The sequence below is a fragment of the Macaca mulatta genome, chromosome 11, assembly GCF_049350105.2.
Source record: "Macaca mulatta isolate MMU2019108-1 chromosome 11, T2T-MMU8v2.0, whole genome shotgun sequence".
Classification (NCBI taxonomy): domain Eukaryota; kingdom Metazoa; phylum Chordata; class Mammalia; order Primates; family Cercopithecidae; genus Macaca; species Macaca mulatta.
Window position 1 is genome coordinate 111,573,753 of NC_133416.1, and position 24,205 is coordinate 111,597,957.

At 43.6% G+C, this 24,205-nt stretch overlaps 1 protein-coding gene across 2 annotated transcripts in view; it reads left to right on the forward strand.

Annotated features, from left to right (window-relative positions):
- The window catches only part of TXNRD1 (thioredoxin reductase 1), a 68,342-nt gene extending 57,096 nt beyond the window's left edge, over positions 1-11,246 (forward strand). For both annotated transcript variants that reach the window (NM_001351765.2, NM_001256275.3), the window contains 1 exon segment: positions 9,266-11,246. In NM_001351765.2, coding sequence (NP_001338694.1) covers positions 9,266-9,334 — 69 coding nt within the window. In that variant the 3' untranslated portion in view covers positions 9,335-11,246.
- Positions 11,247-24,205: the final 12,959 nt, after the last annotated feature.

The following is a 24,205-nucleotide window of genomic DNA, read 5'->3' on the forward strand; positions in this document are numbered from 1 at the left end:
TGTAATACCTAACTGCATAGGAATGGTAAGCCAAAAATGTGTTTATATTGGAGAACTTGGGAAGATGTGGGAGGAGGCATGTCATACTATACCAGCTTATATATGAAGTTGAAAATTGCAGTGATTATCTGTTGTAGCCAGTGGCTTCCAGGGTGTACATTGCACTTGCAAACACGCATGCACACGCACGCACACACGCACGCACACACGCATGCACGTTCTTGCCAGATTTCATTCAGCAGCTCCATGACTGGTTGTTCTCTCTGTTCATGATTGCCTTTGTACAACTGAACTCATTGCTAAGTATGTGGAATGTCAGCTTTAAGACCTGGAAAAACGTTTTAGCTTTCTTTTGCTTTGTCTTCTCTGTGATCAAGAATCCTCCTCTATTAATAGGCACCTGGCTGGGATATAAGCCTAAAATATTAACATGTTGAGAGATTAGAGCATCATTTATTTCTTTCATTTATAGAAAGCTTCTGTTTTTGTGATGGAAATAGAATTAAGCTTCAAAAAATATAAAAACTGAAGTCTTGATTAATGCCCTTAATGTGTGATAGATCTTTTATTTAGTGTAATGACTCAAACTGCCTGTGTTGGGAAGGAGCCAATTAACTTTGCTTTCTTGAGTACATTAGTTTCCCAGGGCTACTGTTACAAAGTACCACAAACTGGGTGGCTTAAAAATAGCAGACATTTTCTCTCTCTCAGTTCTGGAGGCTAGAAGTCCAAACTCAAGGTGTCAGCAGGGCCAAGCTCCCTCCAAAGGCACTAGGGAAGAATCCTCCCTTGCCTCTTCCTTTGCCTTCTGGTAGCAATGGCAATCCTTGGCGTTCCTTAGCTTGCAGATGTATCACTTTAATCTCTGCCTCTCTCTTCACATAGCCTTATCCCCTGTGTGTCTGTGTCCAAATTTCCCTCCTCTTTCTTATAAAGAAACTCCAGTCATTGGATTGGGGTCCACTCTAATCCAACATGATCTCATTTTCACTTGATTACATCTGCAAAGGCCCTATTTCCAGATTCACAAATACTGGGGGTTAGGACTTGATCATGCCTTTTGGGGCTATGGGGACACAATTCAACCTACAATAGTGAGTATATTTAAAAATGTAGATGCTGTTTCAAAATACTCACAAGCTTCAATAACCATTTTTGATAGGGATGAAAGAAAAGACAATTTTATTGTCTTTTGTATATGAGTGTCTAATTTTTTGTCTGAATTCAGCTCTCAGTGGGCTTGTTGAAAGAAAGATTGCTGTGTGCTGGCCTCTGACCCCCTCAGGAGGCTGTTGTGCTGCAATCCAGCAGCAGCGTGCACAGCAGCATCTGGCAGGGTGACTGCCAGCTGGGCAGAAGGATGCAGTGAGGATGCAGGACGTCTCCTAAAGCCCATGGCTGTGGGGAGGTCAGCCAAAGGCCTGTTCTCCTTAGTATGCCTGGCACATTTGGGGCTGTGCATCTCCATCTGTTGGTCCTCTTATGTTGTTGAAGCTCAGAGGCTGAATTTTCTGATGCTTTGATAGGACTCTGATATTTTTGTTTTCCCCAAGCTATTGACTGATTAACAAGATAAAAAATTGGGTGAAATCGCACTCTGTGAACACACTTGTCAAGCTGTGTGCACAGTGCCGTGCTGGACACTGGGGATGCAGCAGGGATTTGGCTAAGCTAGGAGGAGAGGAGACAGCTGGTTGATGTGCCAGTTAACAGTTCCATCTGACGGATCCTAGGATCAGGGTAGATCTAAAGTGCTGGAGGCACCGGGGTGCCACCTTTGTGGTCTTTGGCTCAGGGATTCTTGTGATTTGTTTTTTTTACTCACAGAGCGCTTCTGACCCCAGATGTGTGGGGGTTTTGCTCACACGAACAACCAGTTCTCCAGCTTTCTAGACACCAGCTGGGTGACCTATAACATAACTCAATTCTGATACCAGCCGCCTGGAGTTAGCATCAGATCCTACAAGGGCTCATTCCCATAAGACTGCCACCACTGCAGAGGCCAGTGTCAAGCCCAGGACTCCTATACTTCTGACCTACCAGCTATAAAGTCAAGGGGTTCCCACGATAAATTGCTAGCATGGCTCACAGAACTCAGGAATAAACTTTACTTATATTTACTTGTTTATTATAAAGGTTGCAACTCAGGAACAGGCAATTGGAAGAGATACACAGGGCAAGATGGTTGTGGGGAGGCAGGGGACAACAGAGCTTCCATGTCCTCTCTAGGTGTGGCTCCTTCCCAGCACCTCGATATTCACCAACCTGGAAGTTCTCCAAACCCCTCATTTAGGTATTTCTAGAGGTCCCATTATGTAGGCATGATTGATTAATCATTGACCATTGGTAAGTACCCAATCTCCTGCTCCTTCCCCATATGTAGAGGACCAGAACTGGGGCTAAAAATTCTACCTCTGATGACATGGTTGGTTCCTCTGGCAACCAGCCGCCATCTTGAAGCTATCTAGGGCCCCACCAAGAGTCACATCATTAGCATAAGCTCAGGTGTGGTTGAAAGGGGCTCATTATGAATAGCAAAAAATGCTCATCTCACTAGTGTCACTCAGGAAATTCCTGGGTTTTTGAAGCTCCCATGCCAGGAATCAGGGACAGGATGGAAGAGCAAATATGTATTTCTCATCATTTCACAATATCACAGGATGTTGGGGCAGGATGATTCTGGAGGGAGTTCTTACCTAAGACTAGAAGAATGTGTGGACGTTAGCTAGTGAGAGAACACTGTACAAAAGGCCTGGGTGGGAAAAAGGATGGCTCATTCAAGGAACTGAAGAAGACTCTCAGTATTGCCATAGCTTAAAGAACTTAGAGAGTTAAAAAGTGTGTGTGTGTGTGTATATATATATTTATTTATTTATTTTATATATATATATATATATATATATATATATATATGCGCTAGAGAAACAGCTGGGTAAGTGATGGTCTTGTAAACTAAGGAAGGGTATTTTGACTGCCTTTGGGGCATTGTGATTCAGCCAAAAGGTCTAAAGCAGGGAGTAACATGGTCAGGTACATTGTTCAGAAACATTCCTCCAGCTACACCATGGAAGCTGGACTGAGCGGGCAAGTGGAGTGGCAGATCCAGTTATGTGGCTGGTGAGGTAGATGAGAGGAGATGATAGTGGCCGGAGGCGTGGCAGTGGAAATGGAGTGACACTGTTGTATTTGAGGGTAGAGTTGATAGTACTTGCCAACTGGCTGGGAATGGGAAGAGGGAGAGCTGAAGACCACTCAGGTTTGTGTCCTGCAACAGGAGGTAATAGCAAGAGCAGACTCGTGACAGCGATGATGAGACCACTAATGTGTATGAGGGCCTGCTGTGTGCTGAGTACTGTGTCCCTGCCTGTTGACTAACTTAGTCCTTATGAGCACCCCATGCGGTGGATGGGGTAGTATATCTGTTTGACAGACGAGGAAACCAAGGACGAAGAGGTTGAGTAACTTGCCCATGGTTACCCAGCCTGATCATGGCCGAGCTGGGATTCAAACCCAGGCAGTCCAGACCCCAAAGCACCACGCTGTGCAGGTGATACTGCATCTCCACAGACTGTCCTACCATATTTGGCATATAATTTAAAATGGAACTGATTCTTGGTGGCAGCACAGATGTAGTGGAGACACACAGACCTGGGTTGTAATCTCACTCAGCAAATTCCTCTCAGTGAGACCTGGCCATACCACCCAGGTTTTCAGAAGCTTGGTTTCCACATTAAATAAAATAAGAGTCCAGGCGTGGTGGCTGACTCCTATAATCCCAGCACTTTGGGAGCCTGCGGCAAGTGGATCACTTGAAGCCCAGAGTTTGAGACCAGACTGACCACATAGCGAAACCCCATCTCTACCAAAAATAACGAAAAATTAACTGTGCATGGTGGCATATGCCTATAATCCCAGCTGCGTGGGAGACGTGAGGCACAAGAATCACTTGAACCCAGGAGGCAGAGGTTGTACTGAGCCAAGATCATGCCACTTCTCTCCAGCCTGGGCTACAGCAAGACCCTGTCTCCAAAAAAAAAAAAAAAGAGTAAAATGGCCTGTCTCAGTGGCTCACACCTGTAATCCCAGCACTTTAGGAGGCCAAGGTGGGCAAATCATCTGAGATCAGGAGTTCGAGACCAGCCTGGGCAATACGGCAAAACCTTGTCTCTACTAAAAATACAAAAATGGCCTGGTGCGGTACCTGTATGTACCTGTAGTCCCATCTACTCGGGAGGCTAAGGCATGAGAATTGCTTGAATCTGGGAGGTGGAGGTTGCAGTGAGCCGAGATTACGACACTGCCTTCCAGCCTGGAGCGAGACTGTCTGAAATAAATAAATAAATAAATAAAACAAAATAAGAGAATATCTAACTGTAGGGTTGATTAAAATGCAATCTGTAAAGTGTGTAGGAGAGTTCCTGGCATTTAATAGATGCTGAATAGCTGCACCTGTTAGCTGCTTTTTTCCCCAGGATATTATAGAAGATGTGGCTGCGGCTTGGAAGGGGAAAAGATGTGGCTGGACTGAAAGGTCGTCATAACAGTATTTTTAATGGGGGTTGGAGAGGGATATATATTGTGAAAAAGCTCCAGTGATTTTTTTTTTTTTTTTAAACCCTGGTTATGAACTGCTTGCTTTGATACTGGATTTTGAAAAACCAAAGACTTAAAACTCCTAGTTATGGACATTTTAAAAAATTATTTTTAACTGACACAATAATTGTACATATTTATGGGGTACATAGTGATATTTTGAAACACAGAGTTTATAGTGATCAGATTAGGGTAATTAGCCTATCATCTCAAACACTGACCATTTCTTTGTGTTGAGAACATTCCATATCCTTTCTTCTAGCTATTTGAAAGTATGCATTATTGTTTAACCGTAGTTATCCTAAGATGCTATAGAACATATTCCTTCTATCTGGCTATAATTTTATATCCTTTAACAAATCTCTCCCTATCTTCTTCTCCCAACCCTTCCCAGCCTTTAGTAATCTCTGTTCTTTTTACTTCTGTGAGTAAGTTAGCACAGTCACTGTGGACAACAGTATGGAGGTTCCTCAAAAAACTACAAGTAGAGCTACCATATGATCCAGCAATCCCACTCCTTACTGGGCATTTATCCCAGGGAAGTTTTTTTTTGTTTGTTTGTTTGTTTAAAGCTTCTTGATCTAGGAAGAGTGAAACTTGGTATTAGGGGTTCATAGAAGGAACTCTTTTCTCTGCCAAATGCTGAGTTCTGAGTTGGATAGTAATTGGATTTGCTACTGGACCCACTGTTTTTATCATCCAGACATATCCTGTAGGGAATGCTGTTCAGATGTGGTCCACAGAATGTTTATTAGTCCATAATGAGAGAAGGATAGAAACGAAGAAGAAAGTTTAGAAATTTTAACAATAATTTGACAGTGACTGATCTAATAATAAACATGGTGTTTTAATTTTACATGCCTTTTAAAATTTCATTTCCCCAGTACATTGTCAGTGAATTTCACAAGTGTTAGTCCAGTGGATTAATTAGAAATAATAATAATTTTTAAACCAGTCCTGAGTACTGCTTTAAACTGAGTGCTCAAAAATAGCCACAGCCCCACGGCCAGCTGTGGTAGGCTGGCACAGTGACTTACTTTGGTAAAAATCCTGGGCAGTCGAGAGCAATCTTTGACTCTGAGGAGTAATTACTTACAAAAGTTGACAAATTCCTTAGCAAAGTAATTTCCAAAGGGAATTGCTAGAATTCTGGAATTGCTGTAAGAGGAGGCTACTTTTGTTTTGACTGAAGTCCTGTGAGAGGGATTCTTAGCGCCTGGGGTATTAGCAATGCGTTTGCATTATTCAGTGTGAGATGGGGTTGGTAGTCATTTATTCTGAACGCCTGAGCCGCAGTCATTGAGTAGGAAACGGATTACACATAATTTTGAGTAGTAATTTCAACAAATCAAATTCACTTGTAGAGGAGAAAAACAATAGTTCAAGCGGAAAGCATTTGAAAATACTTCTTTGTAATGTCTTAAAATGAATTTTAGTGTCAAATATTAAAAGTTTTGGTGTTTTTTGTTTTCAATTAATAGTCAGTATAATCCTAGTCTAAAGTGAGGGAGCCTTCTGTGGCTAGAAGTGGCGGGGACAGACACGAGTATGTGAGGTGGAAAGCTTCCAGCGGTTCCTGACCCTTGTACGAGTCCTGTGTGTTGAGATGGAAGGGCACAGAGGCTGCCCCTTCTGCTCATTTTTTAAAAATACATGTTTTTATAAAAATTCTAAAACAGTTGTGAACGAATGAAATCTGTCAAAGTTGACCTCAGCAGGTTTTTTCATTTATTCGAGACAGGTTCTTGTCACCTAGACTGGAGTGCAGTGGTGTGATAGCTCACTGCAGCCTTGACCTTTCAAGCTCAAGCAATGTTCCTGCCTCAGTCTCCTGAGTAGCTGGGACTACAGGCACATGCCACTGTTCCCAGCTTATATATATATATATTTGAGAGAGACAGGGTTGCATTATGTTGCCCAGACTGGTCTCAAACTCCTGGGCTCAAGCAATCCTCCTGCCTTGGCCTCCCAAAGTGCTGGGATTGCAGGCGTGAGCCACGGTGCTTGGCCAGTTTTTTATTTAGACTGATCATTGATGGCAGTTTGGCTTCCTCTATATTTTTAACATAAGAACAACATCAGTATAAGAAAAAGCAGAGCCGGGCGCGGTGGCTCAAGCCTGTAATCCCAGCACTTTGGGAGGCCGAGACGGGCGGATCACGAGGTCAGGAGATCGAGACCATCCTGGCTAACACGGTGAAACCCCGTCTCTACTAAAAAATACAAAAAACTAGCTGGGCAAGGTGGCGGGCGCTTGTAGTCCCAGCTGCTCGGGAGGCTGAGGCAGGAGAATGGCGTAAACCCAGGAGGCGGAGCTTGCAGTGAGCTGAGGTCCGGCCACTGCACTCCAGCCTGGGCTACAGAGCGAGACTCCGTCTCAAAAAAAAAAAAAAAAAAAAAAAAGAAAGATAAGAGCTCATTTTGGTGGATTTAGTTTTGTATCCAAATCTCCTACAAGTCCTATTTCTAAATCAGTTTCTGAGAAATGGAACCCAGGCTTGCAAATTGATAAGCCTGGAATTTGTTTAAATGTCTTCTTTGGCTCTCTATTCTTTTCCTCATTTTAAAAATGGAAAAGAAAGCACATTTGAATCGCCCTTAATACCCCTTTCTAACACAGCTATTTTTATGATCATGTATTGTTTCCCCGTCCTCATCTGTACTCATACATTTTTTTTAAACAAAATAATTCTATTGCTTTTCCAAAGAAGTTGTACTAGTTTACAATGTCACCAGCATTGCATATAAGAGTGCTAATTAAAATGTTGCAAAATTCAGTGTCAATGTTTTTTCTATAATGAGTGTGAAAAGGATAACTATTGGCCCAGCACAGTGGCTGATGCCTGTAATCTCAGCACTTTGGGAGGCCGAGGCGGGTGGATCACCTGAGGTCAGGAGTTTGAGACCAGCCTGGTCAACTTGGTGAAACCCTGTCTCTACTAAAAATCCAAAAATTATCCAGGCATGGTGGCAGGCACCTGTAATCTCAGCTACTCGAGACTGAGGCAGGAGAATTGCTTGGACCTGGGAGGCAGAGGTTGCAGTGAGCCAAGATTGTGCCACTGCACTCCAGCCTGGGTGACAGAGTGAGACTCTGCCTCCAAAAAAAAAAAAGGATAATTATTTCAAGGATTTTAGCACATCTTTGCTAACAACGATGAGCCTCTTTCTTTTTATAATGATTGTTTTTTGGGGGGGGTATGAATTATCCATATTTTCTGATGCATTTGTATTATAAAACTTTTTAAGATACTGGCCATTAGTATTTGGTCTGGATTTTTTTGAGAAGTAAAGGCTTTGTCACCCTCTGAAGCTAAAACAGACAAGATTTTTTTCAGTATTGTTCCTCCCTTACACAAAATTGTCTTCACCCTTATTCACAAGTATTTTTGTTTTTATGTACAGGCAATCTTGAGCAGTAACAAGTAAAAATTGTCCAAAACTGTCAAGTCACACAAATGTTTGCAAGGATATGAAACAAGGAGAACTTGTTAGTCACTGCAAATGAGAGTATAGGTTGGTTCAGGTACCTTGAAAATCTAGTCAAGCCAAAGTTTCACCTGCCCTCTGATCCAGCAGTTTTACTTCAGCTCTGTGTGCAAGGAGATGCGCTGGAATGTCACAGCATTGTATTGCAAAGAGCACATTGGCAACAGCTTGGATGGCCAGCAGAAGGAGCCCGAATGTGTGATTTATATTCACTAGTTGAATAATTAAATACTACAATATACACTATATATACTAGACTGTATGTGTTGTTCTATACTGTAGTGATTGAATCGAACTCTATTCAGTGAAAAAATGGAAGAATTAGCTATTTGTATCCATATGGGATACAAAAAAGCAGGGTAACAGAGGAATGTACATCATCTTGCCATTTGCAGGTAAAGCTTCTTAAAAAAACACAAGAGAGGCCGGGCGCGGTGGCTCAAGCCTGTAATCCCAGCACTCTGGGAGGCCGAGGCGGGCGGATCACGAGGTCAGGAGATCGAGACCATCCTGGCTAACACGGTGAAACCCCGTCTCTACTAAAAAAAATACAAAAAACTAGCCGGGCAAGGTGGCGGGCGCCTGTAGTCCCAGCTATTCGGGAGGCTGAGGCAGGAGAATGGCGTAAACCCGGGAGGCGGAGCTTGCAGTGAGCTGAGATCCGGCCACTGCACTCCAGCCCGGGCGACAGAGCGAGACTCCGTCTCAAAAAAAAAAAAAAAAAAAAAACACACACAAGAGAATGCAGGAAGAAATGCCTAGGAATGATAAGCACCAACTCGGTGGAGGGAAAGGAGGAAAAGGCCATCAGGGTGGCACACATGGGGCTCTAACTGGGCACTTTATACCCTTCTTTATATCCAAAATATTCTATGGTGAATTTCTTTTAGAGGGTTGACAAGCAACTGGGGGTACCTGATTTGTTTTAATCATCCCCATGCTAACAAAATTCTTTAATAGATATAACCTAAATTGTTTTTCTCTTTCACCTTGGTTTTAAAATGTCTTCCCCTTTTTATTCTCTGGAGAAATAGAAAATATCCTCGATCATACTACTTCTCTGTTTTATTCATTTTGGTAGTCCCCTAAGACAGTTTTAATGCGTATGGCGTTATCTGAACTGTTCCCTGTTACCTCATTTGCTCAGGCATCTGAAGATGTTGTGCTTTCTCTTCCCCTGCAGGTATTCACAACATTGTCTGTGACCAAGCGCTCTGGGGCAAGCATCCTCCAGGCTGGCTGCTGAGGTTAAGCCCCAGTGTGGATGCTGTTGCCAAGACTCCAAACCACTGACTCGTTTCCGTGCCCAAATCCAAGGCGAAGTTTTCTAGAGGGTTCTTGGGCTCTCGGCACCCGCATGTCCCGTGCTTACCACCGCCCAAGGCCCCCTTGGATCTTTTGGATAGGAGTTGGTGAATAGAAGGCAGGCAGCATCACACTGGGGTCACTGACAGACTTGAAGCTGACATTTGGCAGGGCATCAAAGGGATGCATCCATGAAGTCACCAGTCTCAAGCCCATGGGGTAGGCGGTGATGGAACAACTGTCAAATCAGTTTTAGCATGACTTTTCCTTGTGGATTTTCTTATTCTCGTCAAGTTTTCTAATGTTGATTTTTTTTCTTTTTTCTCCATGGTGTTAATGATATTAGAGATGAAAAACGTTAGCAGTTGATTTTTGTCCAAAAGTAAGTCATGGCTAGAGTATCCATACAAGGTGTCTTGTTGCATGGAAGAGGGATAGTTTGGCTCCCTTGGAGGCTTTGTAGGCTTGTCCCAGGAAGGAGAACTGTCCTGCTGCTGAAATGGACTGTTCTTTACTGACCTGCTCAGCAGTTTCTTCTCTCATATATGCCCAAAACAACTACATCTGCGATCGACTCTAGCCAAGTTTGCCTCTGTGTGCTATATCACGGATGATTATTATTTTAAGGTCTGTTTAGGAAGAGAAATGGCTACCTGGCCAGCCATTGCCTGGCATTTGGTAGTACAGTATGATTCTCACTATTATTTGTCATGGAGGCAGACATACACCAGAAATGGGGGGGAAACAGTACATATCTTTCTGTCTGTAGTTTATTGTGTGTTGGTCTAAGCAAGCTGAGATCATTTGCAATGGAAAACACGTAACTTGTTTAAAAGTTTTTACCTTTAACTTTTTTTTACCTTTAAGTTTTACCTAAAACTTTAAAGTTTTTAGCTTTACCTTTTATGCTAAAAACACAACATATAATGGTGTTAGGTATCTATTCCTTTCTAAGACTACATTAGTAGGAAAATAAGTCTTTTCATGCTTATGATTTAAATCTTTTGTGGTAATTGCTTTTTAAAGGAAGTTATTAATATCATAAGTTATTATTATTATTTTGAACACAGGTGGATGTGAAGGATTTTCATTTAAAAACCAAGTGGTTTTGACTTTTTCTGTTGAATGAACAACTGTGCCTTGTGGAATTTTTGCAGAAGTGTTTATGCTTTGTTAGCATTCCAACTTGCGTTATTATAAAGAGGTATTAATGCCTCAGTTATGTGTTTGTCAATATACTGGCTGAGGATTCTATTTCAGCTGTCTTTTCTAACTGTAAGTTGAGTTTTGAACACGTGCTGTGGACATCAGACCTCCTGCCAGCAGTTCTTGAAGCTCCTTTTTCATTCCTGCTCCTCTGTCTACTTGTATTTCTCAGTTACAGCACTGAGTGGTTGTTTCCAAGTACATTTCTGGGCCACCTCAGGGAACCCGTGCATCTGCCTGGCATTTAGGCAGCAGAGCCCCTGACCGTCCCCCCAGGGCTCTGCCTCACGTCCTCATCTCATCTGGCTCTACGAAGAAATAGGAAATAGGAAAAGGAGAGGGCAATTGAGGCAGTTGACCATATTCAGATTTATTTATTTATTTTTAATTTGTTTTTTTCCTCCAAGTCCACCAGTCTGAAATTAGCACAGTAGGCAGTATGAGATAGTCAGGCCTAATCATGTTGTGATTCTCTTTTCTTAGTGGAGTGGAATGTTCTATCCCCACAAGAAGGATTATATCTTATAGACTTGTCTTGTTCAGATTCTGTATTTACCCATTTTGTTGAAATATATACTAAGTTCCATGTATTTTTGTTACAAATCTTCTGAAAAATACAAAACAATGTGAAACATTAAAAGGCGTTAATAATATCCACATGTGTGCCTTCTTACTGAATGATGGTCTTGGGAGTCTTTCCAAGAGTATTGAGTAGATCTCTGACATTGTGTTGAAGAACTAGCTGCTGAGTAGGCTCCAATGATGCTATGCTGATTTGAGTATAGATAGACTGATGAGTTCCTTGCCATTTCCCATCTTCTGGCAGTATCAGGCACCAGATGGTCAATAAATGTTTACAGAAATGTTGATTACCATGTTCAGATTTTACATTCACATGCACTTAATCTTCTTAGGTATCACTTTTTAAGCAGAAACTCCTCTTTTATGTAATCTTTACCAAAAACCTTCCCAGTTTGTACTTCCTTTCTGTGGTAAGTAGTTGCTGTGTGCTAATAATAACAGCTAAATGAGTGTTTACTGCGACGCATGCAGGCACTGTGCTTGACACACCCTGGGTGATGTAATCCTTACAACAATCGTTTTAGAGAAGGTGCTTTTGTACCCATTTATAGATGGAGAAACAGGCTTAGAAGTATGAGTCACTTTCTTAGGATTACACAGCCAGTTAATAATGCATCACGTTTTTGAGGCCTGAGTTGGGTCTGTGACTTCAAAGGCCTAACCTTAGTTACCCAGTGCAGCCTCCCATTCATCTCTGACAAATGGAAGCTTTTAGGTCTGCTGTATCAATTCCTGGGACTTCACATTTTCACATGCCATCAAGCAATGCTGGCTGCATGCTTAATAAATACCTTGTCTTGAGATGTTCTAACACTTTCCTAACTGGACTTTCCACTGCCAGTTTACTTCCACACTAGAGCCCGGCTTTTATTGCCTGAACTTCCCTGTCTCAAGCCTTTGAGGTTTTCCCAAGGCTTGTAACTAGACCCATAGTCCCCTGCCAGACCCTGGAACTGTTGCCTGCAGCTCTGGCCTGCGCTTTCCTTTGCCTGTTCTGGCTACACCTGCTCTATGTCCCCACATAACTACTCCTAACCTCCCTCAAAGGTCACCTGCTCTATGTAACTTCCAGCTGGTTCTCTACCTGTACTCCCAGGGTACTCTGTATTGTCTCTAGAGCACTTTGAATTACTCTGCATGGAGTCTAGTGTGTCTATCTGGTCTATCTGTCACCACCACTAGATAATGAGGGTTCTTTACCTCCGTGTGCCCCACAGCTTCTAGCACAAGGTCTGGCACTACAGAGGCACTTAGAAGATTGATGTAATTGGATTGACAGGCAGAGCCATACCTATCAGAGATGGCCATATAGAAAGCCTTTTAATTTCTTCCTGTTATGTCAGGAACCATTGATTTAAATATTAATGAAAGTAGAAAGGTCCTAAACCGTAAAATGGTCAGCCTCACTAGTGAGGGGAAATGCAAATTAAACTGCCGTGAAATGCAAATCAAGCTGCAGTGAGAGACCATTTTATACCCACTGTGAGTGGCTACTTTTTTTTTCTTTGAGACAGGGTCTTGTTCTGTCTCCCAGGCTGGAGTGCAGTGGCGCGAAGACAGCTCACTGCAGCCTCCAACCTCCAGGACTCAAGCCACCCTCCTACCTCAGCCTCCCAGGTAGCTGGGACTACAGGCATGCACCACCATGCCCAGCTAATTTTTTAAGTTTCTGTGGAGATGGGGTTTTTTGCTCTGTTGCCCAGGCTGGTCTTGAACTCCTGGGCTCAAGTGATCACCCTGCCTTGGCTTCCCAAAGTGCTGGGATTACAGACATGAGCCACTGTCCCCAGCCCGGATGGTTAATTTTATGTGTACCCAGATAGCTGGTAAAATAGTCTTGGGTGTGTCTGTGAGGGTGTTTCTGGAAGAGATTAACATTGATTTGAATCAGGAGACCGTAAAGAGGGTCACCCTCACCAGTGTGGGTAGGCATTGTCCAATCCTTGAGGCCCAAATCAAACAAAAGGCAGAAGGGTGAATTTGTTCTTTGCCCTTGAGCTTGGACATCTATCTTCTCCTGCCCTCAGACCTTGCTGCTCTGGCTCTTGGGACATTAGACTCAGACTAGGACTTGCACCCTTGGCTCCCTGGTCTCAGGCCTTCAGGTTTGGACTGAAACTCCATGATTCACTTTCCTGGGCCTCCAGCCTGCAGATGGGACTGTGGGACTTTTCAGGCTCCATGAGCCAATCCCTCCTAAAAATCTCTTTCCATATTTTATGTACACACATTTGTATAAAATCCATTGGTTCTGTTTCTTTGGAGAGCCCTGATGTACCCAGTGTATGGCAGATTCTAAGAGTGCCAGTATCCAGTGTTGGCAAAGATGTGGAGCAACTGGAACACTTATTATTATTGCTGGTGGGGATGTAAATTATTCAGTCACTTTGGAAAACAGTGAAGATCCGCATATCAAACATTTCGAAAATGATTTGAAATTTTTTTTTACATGTTTTAAGAAAACCACTTTATTTGGTAGTTTCCCCCCCCCCAAAAAAAGTGCCCTTTTTGTCATTGGATTCATTTAGCATTCATACTTTTTTTCATACAATGAATTTAAATTGCTAAAAGATCATCAACTGGCTTTCTGGTTGGATTTCAGGTAAGATTTGTTTAAGGCCAGAGCTCTTCCTCAATATTTGTTTTTTTCCCAATATTTGATTTTTAAAATATACACATAGATGCTACATTTATAGCTGCTGGCTTAAAATTCTGTCATATGTCACATGTAGCCTTTTAGTGTGGTAAATCACGTCTTCTATTAAACATTGATAGTTTGGAGTATCTGATACTAGTAATAGTAATTCTATAATTGTATAACTGAGTTTTGTACTTAACACATGGATCATTCCTCATCTATCAGTTGCCCCCAGTGCAGTTTCATTTTCCAGATACCTTAATGTAAAATAAAGTTTTTCATCATTTAGGTGCAAGCAAAAACCCCCCAAACCAAAAAATGGTACTGGTTGTTACCCAGTAGAAATAAATGCATGGATAGCTCATGACCCAGCTGTTTCACACTTAGGTGTATACCCAGCACAAATGCTCTGTCTACACATCTAAAGACATGTACAGGAGTGTTCATAACACTGTTATTAATTGCAGAACAAAATAAATCCCAAAAACCTGGAAGCAGCCCAAATACCCATCACCATGAGAATGGGCAAATGAGTTGCGGTGTGTCCATGTAACACAAGACTAACAGCAAAATATACGTAACAAAATAGATCTAAGAAACAGTATTGAGTGAAAAAGTCAAAGGAGTATGTGCAATATGACTTCATTATGTGCACAGACAGACAAAGCTAAGAAATACAGTGTTCAGAGATAAAACTGTAAAACCCTAAGGGAAAGCAAGAGAATTCAAAATGATGATTATGAAATAGAAGCCAGTAGTTACCAATGAAGGGATAGAACAGAGGATGGTGTATTAGTCTGTTTTCACACTGCCGAGAAAGACATATCCGAGACTGGGTAATTTATAAAGAAAAAAGGTTTAACCGACTCCCAGTTCCATGTGGCTGGGGAGGCCTCACAATCATGGCAGAAGGCAAAAGGCACGTCTTACATGGCAGCAGACAAGACAGAATGAGAACGAAGTGAAGGGGGTCTACCCTTATAAAACCATCAGGCCTCATAAGACTTATTCACTGCCACGAGAACAGTATGAGGGAAGCTGCCCCATGATTCAATTATCTCCTACCAGGTCTCTCCCGCAACACGTGGGAATTATGGGAGCTACAATTAAGGTGAGTTTTGGGTGGGGACACAGTCAAACAATACCAGATGGGATTAGGAAGGGGCAGCCATGACTGAAAGGTCGCTCAGGACTTGTGCATTTGTTTATCAGTATTATCTATCTATCTATATATTTTTTATTTGGTTCTACCTTAAACTATTAAGGGATAATATCTATATTTTTAATAAACTTTTAAAAACAAGCAGTTTAGAAGAGGGTTCAGCTTGGAGTATTGGTAGAATACTAGGTAATAGGAATATGTCCATCAAGTTCTCATATACAGAAATAGACCAGACTAGAAAGAAAGATGCTATAGCAGAAAGCCCTTCCTGACCATCACCCACCACGGTTCCAACATCATTCTGAAGTTGAGGAATGGGTTAAACATGCTCTAAATTTTGGGGTAATTTCTGACACAGCAATAGATAATTCGTACGTGGGAGTTGGAGAGGGAGGTTATAGAACAAGTAGGCCAAGCCTTATACCCTCTTTATGTCACAGCACTCAACTTTCAACATTTTACAAGATTTAGGAAAAGAAAAGGAAGGCATTAAGTTTTTAAACGTGAGGTTCCATGGCAAGGAAGCAGGGTTTCACTGCAGTACCTTTCCTGCTAATGCACTTCACTGATGCGTTGACACATTGCCCTCTGGGCACTTTTTTGTGCCGCAAGGTCTCACAAGAAGCTGAGCAGAGCAGACTAGGATGCTTCTGCGTCCCTTGGCCCTCTAAGTGAGTGTGGTCTTGCCAGTGAACATCCTTTAGTACAATTGTTCATCTATCCAGCACTATTTCATAGTATTTGAGATTGGAAAGGGAGGTTGGCTCCTCCAAGTCCGTTTGCAGATGCAGAAACTGAGGGCTAAATAGGCAAAGCTACCGACTCAACATCAAGGTCAAGGTTAAACAGCCAAACACAGAAGCCAGTTTTAACTTCCAGTTATCTATTTTTCCACACCACCATCCTGCCCATCATCATCTTTGTAGATTATCCTACATTCTTCAACACACCCAGCCATGTAAGCACATTCTTGTTTGCAGTGAAATTGAAGAGTGTGAAGAAATCATACATCACTTATAAAAAAAAAGCAGACAGGTCCTTGGCCCTGCAGTTCACACGTGGTGGGTATGCAGGAAACACATCCTACTGACATCAAGTGAGGCCTCAGAAGCCCTTACCATTGGCTTCCTTTTGTGTATAATGCTGATACATAGAACCTGCCTAATAACTGTAAAAGCAAACAGTCTGGGTGAGTGTTTGCTAAATCAGTAGAGTGAAGGAAGAAAATTATGGACTATCCTTTATGTCCAGAGCACAGTGGACACAAAATGAAGAAACACACCTCACTCTAGGGTGAGTGTGGTCAGGTGAGGTGGGTGAGTGTAAAAAAATTGTTATTCCTTCATTTCTTCAACAAGTACTATGCAGCAGGCACCTTTCTAGGCAGTAGAGCTGAGCAGTGAACAAAAATCAGACATCCTGATCCTGAAAGTACTTATGTTATAGTGGAGGTAAGCAGGCAAAACACAAATAAGTAAATTATATAGAAGTTAGTGCCATGGAGAAAAATCTTTTTTTTTTTTTTTTTTTTTTTTTTTTGAGATGGAGTTTTGCTCTTGTCGCCCAGGCTGGAGTGCAGTGGCACATTCTCAGCTCACTGCAAGCTCCACCTCCCGTGTTCACGCCATGCTCCTGACTCAGCCTCCGAGTAGCTGGGACTACAGCGCCCAGCTATATTTTGTATTGTTAGTAGAGACGGGATTTCACCGTGTTAGCCAGGATGGTCTCGATCTCCTGACCTCGTGATCCGCCCACCTCGGCCTCCCAAAGTGCTGAGATTACAGGTGTGAGCCACCGCACCTGGCATGCCATGGAGAAAAATCTAAGCAGAAGTAGGGTTACGGCTGTGGGGCATAGGCAGTGGAATTGTAATTAAGGTGGTCAGGGAAGACCTCGGTGAGAAGGTGACATTTGGTTGAAGACTCAAAGGAAGTGAGGGAGAAAGCCAAACAGATATCTGGGGAAAAGCACATTCCAGGCACAGAGGTCAGCAAGTGCAAAGGCCCTGAGGCAGCATATGCCTGGGAGGTTGGAGGAATGTCCAGTACAGTGGAGTTGAGTGGGGAAAGGAGTCAAGGTTGGAGACAGAACAGGGAGAGGGGCAGGTGGTATAGGATCTTGTTGCACTGGCATCACTGGGAACCATTGGAGGGCTCTGAGCAGAGGAGGGGTGTGCTAACTTATAGGTTCTCAGGAGCATTCTGGGGCTGGGCTGAGGGCAGCCTGAGGTTGAGGGAGGGGTGGAAGGTGGGAACCAAGCAGGGAGTCCACTGTAGTAATCTAAGGGAGAGAAGATGATGCCTAAGCCATGGTAGTGGATGGACATTCTGACCTAATTTGAGTCTCATTCTGACCTAATTGGAGAGTAGGATTTTTTGTTAAATTGGACGTGGGGTGGCGGAGAGAGAGGAGTCAAGGATGACTCCAGAGTTTTGGACTTGAAGAATTGGAAGGATTGAGGATGGAAGTGCCATTTCACTGAGGTGGGAAAACTATAGGAAGATGGGTGGGAATTAATAAGAAGCTTGGGTTTTGGGCGCTGAGTTTGAGATGCTCATGAGGCGGCTGAGTAGAGATGGTAAGTGGGCAGTTGGACATGAGCCCGGAGTTCCAAAATGAAGTCCAGGATACAGTTAAACAAATGTCACAACATCCGCCCAGAAAGGTGTTTAAGGTCTCAAGAATGATGAAGTACCACAGGGCATGAATGCTGATAGAAAAGAGATAAGCTCTGCTAGGAACCTGCAGCTGTAGGAAGAGCCCACACTGGAACAGAGCTGCCTGAGGGTTCCCTGCAGATCCTGGGAACCCTGTCCATGATGAGGGATGGCAAGGTTTAGATCTAGAAACATGGTCAAGGAAGGATGCGCCAGGCAAACCCCTGGCAAGTGAAAGCACAGATGTAGTCCAGGTTCGGGGTTTGGAGGGGCATGGAGACAGAGAAGGGCCCAAATGCAGGCCAATGCTGGGCACCATTCTGGGGCAGTGAGAAGCAGAGAAGGCACACGGGTACAGGGCTGGGACAAGGTTGAGGCCCCCGGCCGCAAAATCTAAGGAGGCACATGCTGCCCCAGAGCGAGATTGGTCCTTTAACAGCGCTGAGAGTTCAGTTTCCTATTCCCTCACCCTACGCCTGGCCCTGCAGAACTAACAGACAGCTGGGCTCTGAGCAGATTAAATTCCCAACTCACTCCAGACCCAAGCCACACAGGTTTGAATCCCAGCAGCGCCGTTTTTGCCAAGTTATCTGTGCTTAACTTCACTTGGCCTCAGTTTCCTCTTCTGTAAAATAGGAGCAGTAATTGTACTCTTCAGGCCAACACAGAAGCCACTTTTTAGGCCTCTGTTGTTGAACTGCCTGTCCTGAGCTTGGGGGCGGGGAGACCAAAGCCTTGTGTGGAGGCTGCCGTCTTCCCACCTCCTCTTGCCCCTTTGGACTCTTCTTTGGAAGACTAGACTTTCCTTTGCTTTCCCATCAACCCGGCTCTCAGAACAGCCCCAAGTACACTGTCAGTACTTTCTACATCATTGGAATGAAAGAACAGTGTGAAGTCCCACAGGTTTCATTCTCTTTGGTCTCGTCTTTTCCATGGCAACCACCTTTTTAAAGGCTTCCTTTATCTTTTGCTCTGATTTGCAATTGCTACTAAATTGTCTCTCTCACCTTCCTTTCCACTCTCCATTCTAACCAAATCATGTAATAATAATAGTCACTTTTTCTCATATGCTTACTCCCTGCCTAGTAGGGTCGTGTTGTAAGTGCTATGTACATAGCAACATTTAATCCTTATGGTCACTCCTCATCCTCAATTGGAAAGTCCCGGCCAGGCCGTCAGTGGGTTCCACTAAAGAGAAGACAGGGAGGTGGGTCTGGGGCCGAGGAGGGAGGAGAGGTGGAGGGCTCTGAGTCAATATCCACACACTAAAAAACGAATGACAACCACAAGATCTGTTAGTGTTGCTAATGTAGAGAAGGCGAGGCTGTTTCATCCCCGCTAAGTGCCATGAGCAAAAGGCCCAGTGTTTACAAAAGCCTTTGAAACCATTTTGAAACAGCTCCAGAATATGAGGGAAAATAACAGAAGAAAATTACAATGGACAAATTGAAATGCCTACATACTTGCCTTATGCCAATCAACTGCAATTGAATCTGATTCCTGTATGTCTGTAAATGAAGTATATTGACAGAGGGAAAGTGACGCATTTCATTATGTCTGGAATGAGTGGGCTCTGGAAGTACAAGTGCATAGAGGAATAAAGGCCTTAAAATGGCCCAGAGAGGAAATGAAAAGAGAAGAGGCGTTACTAATGAGAGCTGCAGGCAGAGAAAGAACATCCAAAACGCCCTCCACGCAGTGGCTCCACTAATCTTGTAAGAACCTTTAGAACTGGTGCTACACTCACTTTTCTTTCTTCTTCTTCTTCTTCTTTCTTTCTTTTTTTTTTTTTTTTTTTTTTTTGAGATGGAGTTTCACTCTTGCTGCCCAGGCTGGAGTGCAGTGGCACAATCTCAGCTTACTGCAACCTCCGCCTCCCGGGTTCAAGCAGTTCTCCTGCCTCAGCCTACCAAGTAGCTGGGCTCACAGGCGTGTGCCACCATGCCCGGCTAATTCTGTATTTTTAGTAGAGATGGGGTTTCACCATTTTGGTCAGGCTGGTCTTGAACTCCTGACCTCAAGTGATGCACCCGCCTCAGCCTCCCAAAGTGCTGGGATTATAGGCATGAGCCACTGCCTCTGGCCCCACACCCACTTTTTAGATGAAAAAAGGGAAGTTCAGAGTCAGTCACTCGTCCAGGCTCACACTATGTGGCTTCTATGTGGCATAGGTGACTCCAAGGCAAAAGAGAAGGTGTGCCTCCTAGTGTCCATCCCTGTTAACAGCAGGCCGCCACTCTGGTGCTCAGTTTTACTGCAACACACTTTGTTTATGGGCTCGAATGACTAAGGTCACATAGCTAAAAAATTTTACAGGGCTTGAAAATCAAGGGGGATGGGCAAACAGTTTAGCAGGTAATTCTGGGAAAACTTATTTGCTATATGTGTAGCTATAAAACTGGATCCTCACCTAACACTGGATGACAAAGATAGACTTGAAACATATTGAAGACCTAAATGTATATGGTACAACTGTACAATTTATATGGTACATATAGGAAAATACCTCTGTGACCTAGAGGTGGGTGAGGGTTTCTTAAACCATGGTCTCAAGCATAAACCAAAAGGCAAAGCATTGATGTGCCAGTTGCCCCAGAAGTTCTGATTCATGAAGACCATCATGGAAAAAGTTAATACAGAGATGACCATGTGGGAGGGGACAGTTCAGTGTCTAAACCCGATAAGGAATTTAGACCCAGGTGACTTCAAGGAACTCTGACGAATCAACAAGAGGACAGGAACCACAAAAGAAAATGGGCAAAGGACATTGAACTGCTTATTCACCAAAGATAAAACCCGAAAGTCTACCAGGATAGGAGAGGTGTACAAACTCATGAGTCGTTAAGAAAGGCAAATTAAAGTAATGAGAGATTGCTTTACAGCCATCAGATTTGCACACATCAGAAAGCTGGTTAATGCCAAATGATGAGCTAGGCGAGGGGACTGTCAGGCCCTGCTGGTTGGAGAAGAGACTTTGCTGCTCAGTGTTTACACCTCAGGCACTGTGTAGCCCGTGACCCAGCAGTACGGCTCCTGGCTCTCAACCCCAGAGAAATTCTGTGTATCCATTAAGGGAACGTGCACGAAGACACCCGTTATGGCACCGTGTGCAGAAATCGAACTCCATCCTGATGGCCCTCATGGGGAATAGATGAGTCGGCTGCGGCAGATGCAATATGGTGGAGCAGTACTTGGGGAGTACTCATGCCATGGGTGGAGGCGAGTGGAAAGAAAAAGAGACCAAGCCCCCTAAACTGCTTCTGTGTACTAAAAATGCATGCCCGTGAAACCATGGTACATGTTTTACAAGCAGAATAGTACACGTGCACTGCATCAGAGGGGCCATCTATGGAGAGGGAAATAGGAAGTGAATGGAAATAAAGGGGTGTTGAAGAGAAAGCCCTGTGCAGGCTTTCCTACAGGCAGTGGTTACAAGCCCAGCCCCTGCAGCAGGGTAACTTAACCCCCAGTACCTCTGTTTTCTTACCACAAAATAGAGATAATATTTGTGCTCACCTCCCAGAGTTGCTGTGAGGATCAAGTTAACACACACATGAAGTGCTTAGAATAGTGTGGCTGGCACGAAGGGGGTGCTAGGTGTATAAGGGTGTTCACAGTATTATTTATATTAGTGAAAAATGAAAAATAATTGAAATATCCAAATATGGGAGAAAGTTTATCCAAATGATTGGAAACATCTAATTGTTCTTCTGTCCTTCTTCCCTTTGTCCTTTTGGTAGTAGAACCCCCCCTCGCCCCGCCAACCTCTACCCACACATAGATTTTAGCAATGTGCTTGGGTACCCAGCTATGCACTGAATTTCCCAGCCTCCATGACACTAAGTTGCTCTGTGGCTAAGCTCTGGGATAGAATGGATGTGAATGTGTTATGTTACGTATAAGAAAAACACTTGCCCTCCACTTTCTCTTTCCCCTGCATCTGTGAATGACCTGACACCCACTCTGGAGGGCTGGAGGCCAGCCATGAGCAAGCAGATGAGTCAAGAAGCAAGCAGATGCTGAGCAACAAGTTGGAAGGAACCAGGGCCCTGATGACCCACACCCTGTAGCATCCCCCACCCCCACCTCCATCTGCTGGGTGGGAAAGAACAAACGTCTCACACACACTACTCTTTGAAGACACTGAACTTTGGGTCTCTGGCATAGCTGCTTAGCCTGTACTCCAACTAATACAGCCATTTAAAGGTTGTTTTTCAGAAAGTAGTTAATGATATGAGAAAAAAGCTTACAGTTTATACCTCAGTGAAAAAAAAATTAGTATATAAAAACTAGATTTATTTTTTAAGCCAGTGAAACTACTCTGTGTGATACTCCAATGGGGGATCCATGTCATTACACATTGTGCAAACCCGTAGAATGTGCAGCACCAGGAGTGGACCCTAATGTAAACTCTGGACTTTGGGTGATAATGATGTATCAGTGCAGGTTTGTCAATTGTAACAAATAGATCACTTTGATGGGGGAAGTTGATAGTGGGGGAGGCTGTGCATGTATGTGGGCAGGGAGTATACAGAAATCTCTGTACCTTCTGCTCAATATTGCAGTGGACTTAAAACTCCTCTAACAAAGTCTATTTTAAAAACTACATAGGTGTAGTTTCATATACCAAACATATGAGACTCACATTTTTCTGTGGTGTGGCCTCAGCCTTCTCAAGGTTGCTGAGAAGCAAGGCACACATTTGTTTGAAGGTAGAGCCTGGAACTTGGAGTTTTTATCTCCCAGTGAACATCTCTCTGCCAGATGCTCAGCTGGGTAGGAGAGTCACATGATCCCTCCAACCAGTGAACGAACAGGAATCCAGTGGCTTTAGGAAAATCAAACCTGTTATTATGTAAGTGACTATTAGTGGGATATATAGTGACTATGGCAGTTGCATGCATTTCTGAGTGTGTTTTTATTTTGTCCTTTTTAAATTAATCTCAGAATTGTTCTGTGCCATGGTAAAGATGTCCCATCGTTTTGGAATTCAACACAGCTTCTAAAGCTGTTAATAACAATTATACATACTTCTGAGTTACGTGGGCTGATTTTGACAGTCTGCATATGAGGTAGAAGGCGGAACTCTATTCTAGAGGCAGGGCTCAAACTCTGGACCAGAGTGGAGACTGGCTGAAACAGGGGAGAGGTAAAAGCACCTCTCCATATGACACACCCACCAGTGCCATGACAGTTTACCATTGCCGTGGCAACACCTGGAAGTTACCATCCCTTTTCTAGAAATTTCTGAATAACACCCCTTAATTTGCATGTAATAAAAAGTGGGTATAGCCCTGCTCTGCAGGAGCAGACATGGAGCTGTACCACTGCTGCCTCAATAAAGCTGTTTTCTACCACCACTGGCTTGCTCTTGAATTCTTTCCTGAGTGAAGCCAAGAACCTTCCCGGGCTAAGCCCCAGTTTCAGGGCTTGCCTGTCCTACCTCACACACATCTCCTGAAATCTGAATTTAGTTATGGAGAGTGATATGTGACTCTCTGTAAACTTTGTTCATTAGATTCATGAGGTGTCGTATCTGAGAACGAGATTGTTAATTGTATTTATAATGAAATTCATTCATGCATAAGTATTCATGTTTTATGCATAACTATTAAGTGCTGCTGGAGAGATCAGCGCTGTGCTGAGACAGGGAGTTTTGAGTCACTGCTTTGTTTCTGCAGCTTCTCCTCTCCTTTACTGAGGCTCACACCCTGGGCTCACAGGCACACACGTATGTGTGTTGTACACACCTGCACCCATGCCCCCCATGCAGCATGGGGAGGGATGGCATCCAGGTGATACGTTCTTTCTGGATGCAAATACACATCAGGCATGATCTGACGTGAACCGCCATTCCCTTGGATGTAGCAATAGAGACAGAGAGGCCCCAAATGCTCCTGATGTTCGGGCCAGGTCCCATCTACAGATGCCTTTGATGGCTGGGATCCTTTTTGGTCAGGGTCTGTGCCCCCAGCTGGGTCTTTCTGTTCTTCCCAGGTGAAGAAGGGAACTTGGTGGGGGCTGCTCTTAAGCAGGGGGCCTGGATCTAAACAGAGGACCTTCCAGCCTCCCCCACTGCGGAGAGCAGAGCTGAGGCAGATCCCCGTGGACTTCACAGCTTTCGATCTGTGTCATCGTGTGCCTCGGTCACACGTTTTGTCATCACTGTATTTACTAACACTATACGTCGAAGTGATTCCTGCTTCTTTTCAATGTAAACACATTTATTTTAAAAGACATCAATAGATTGAAACCATAAATGGAAACCAGTCTCATTTGCCATGGAGACTAATTTTTAAAATAAATGCAAAAACACACATTTCTTTAGCTTGCATACACATAAAGTATTTCTGGAAGGACATATAAGAGGCGCATAGCAATTACCTGTGGGGAGAAGAACCAATGGCTAGGGGCAGGGGTGGGGCCCACTTTTAAGGAATATTCCTGTGTATTTCCATTTATACTTTTTTTGGCTTTTGGAATTCAATAAAAACAAAGACTTTGGGGAAGAAAAGCCGTGAAAACAAAACATTGGCATTCGATTCTGGCCCGACGCTGTTGCTGCTGAAGTTG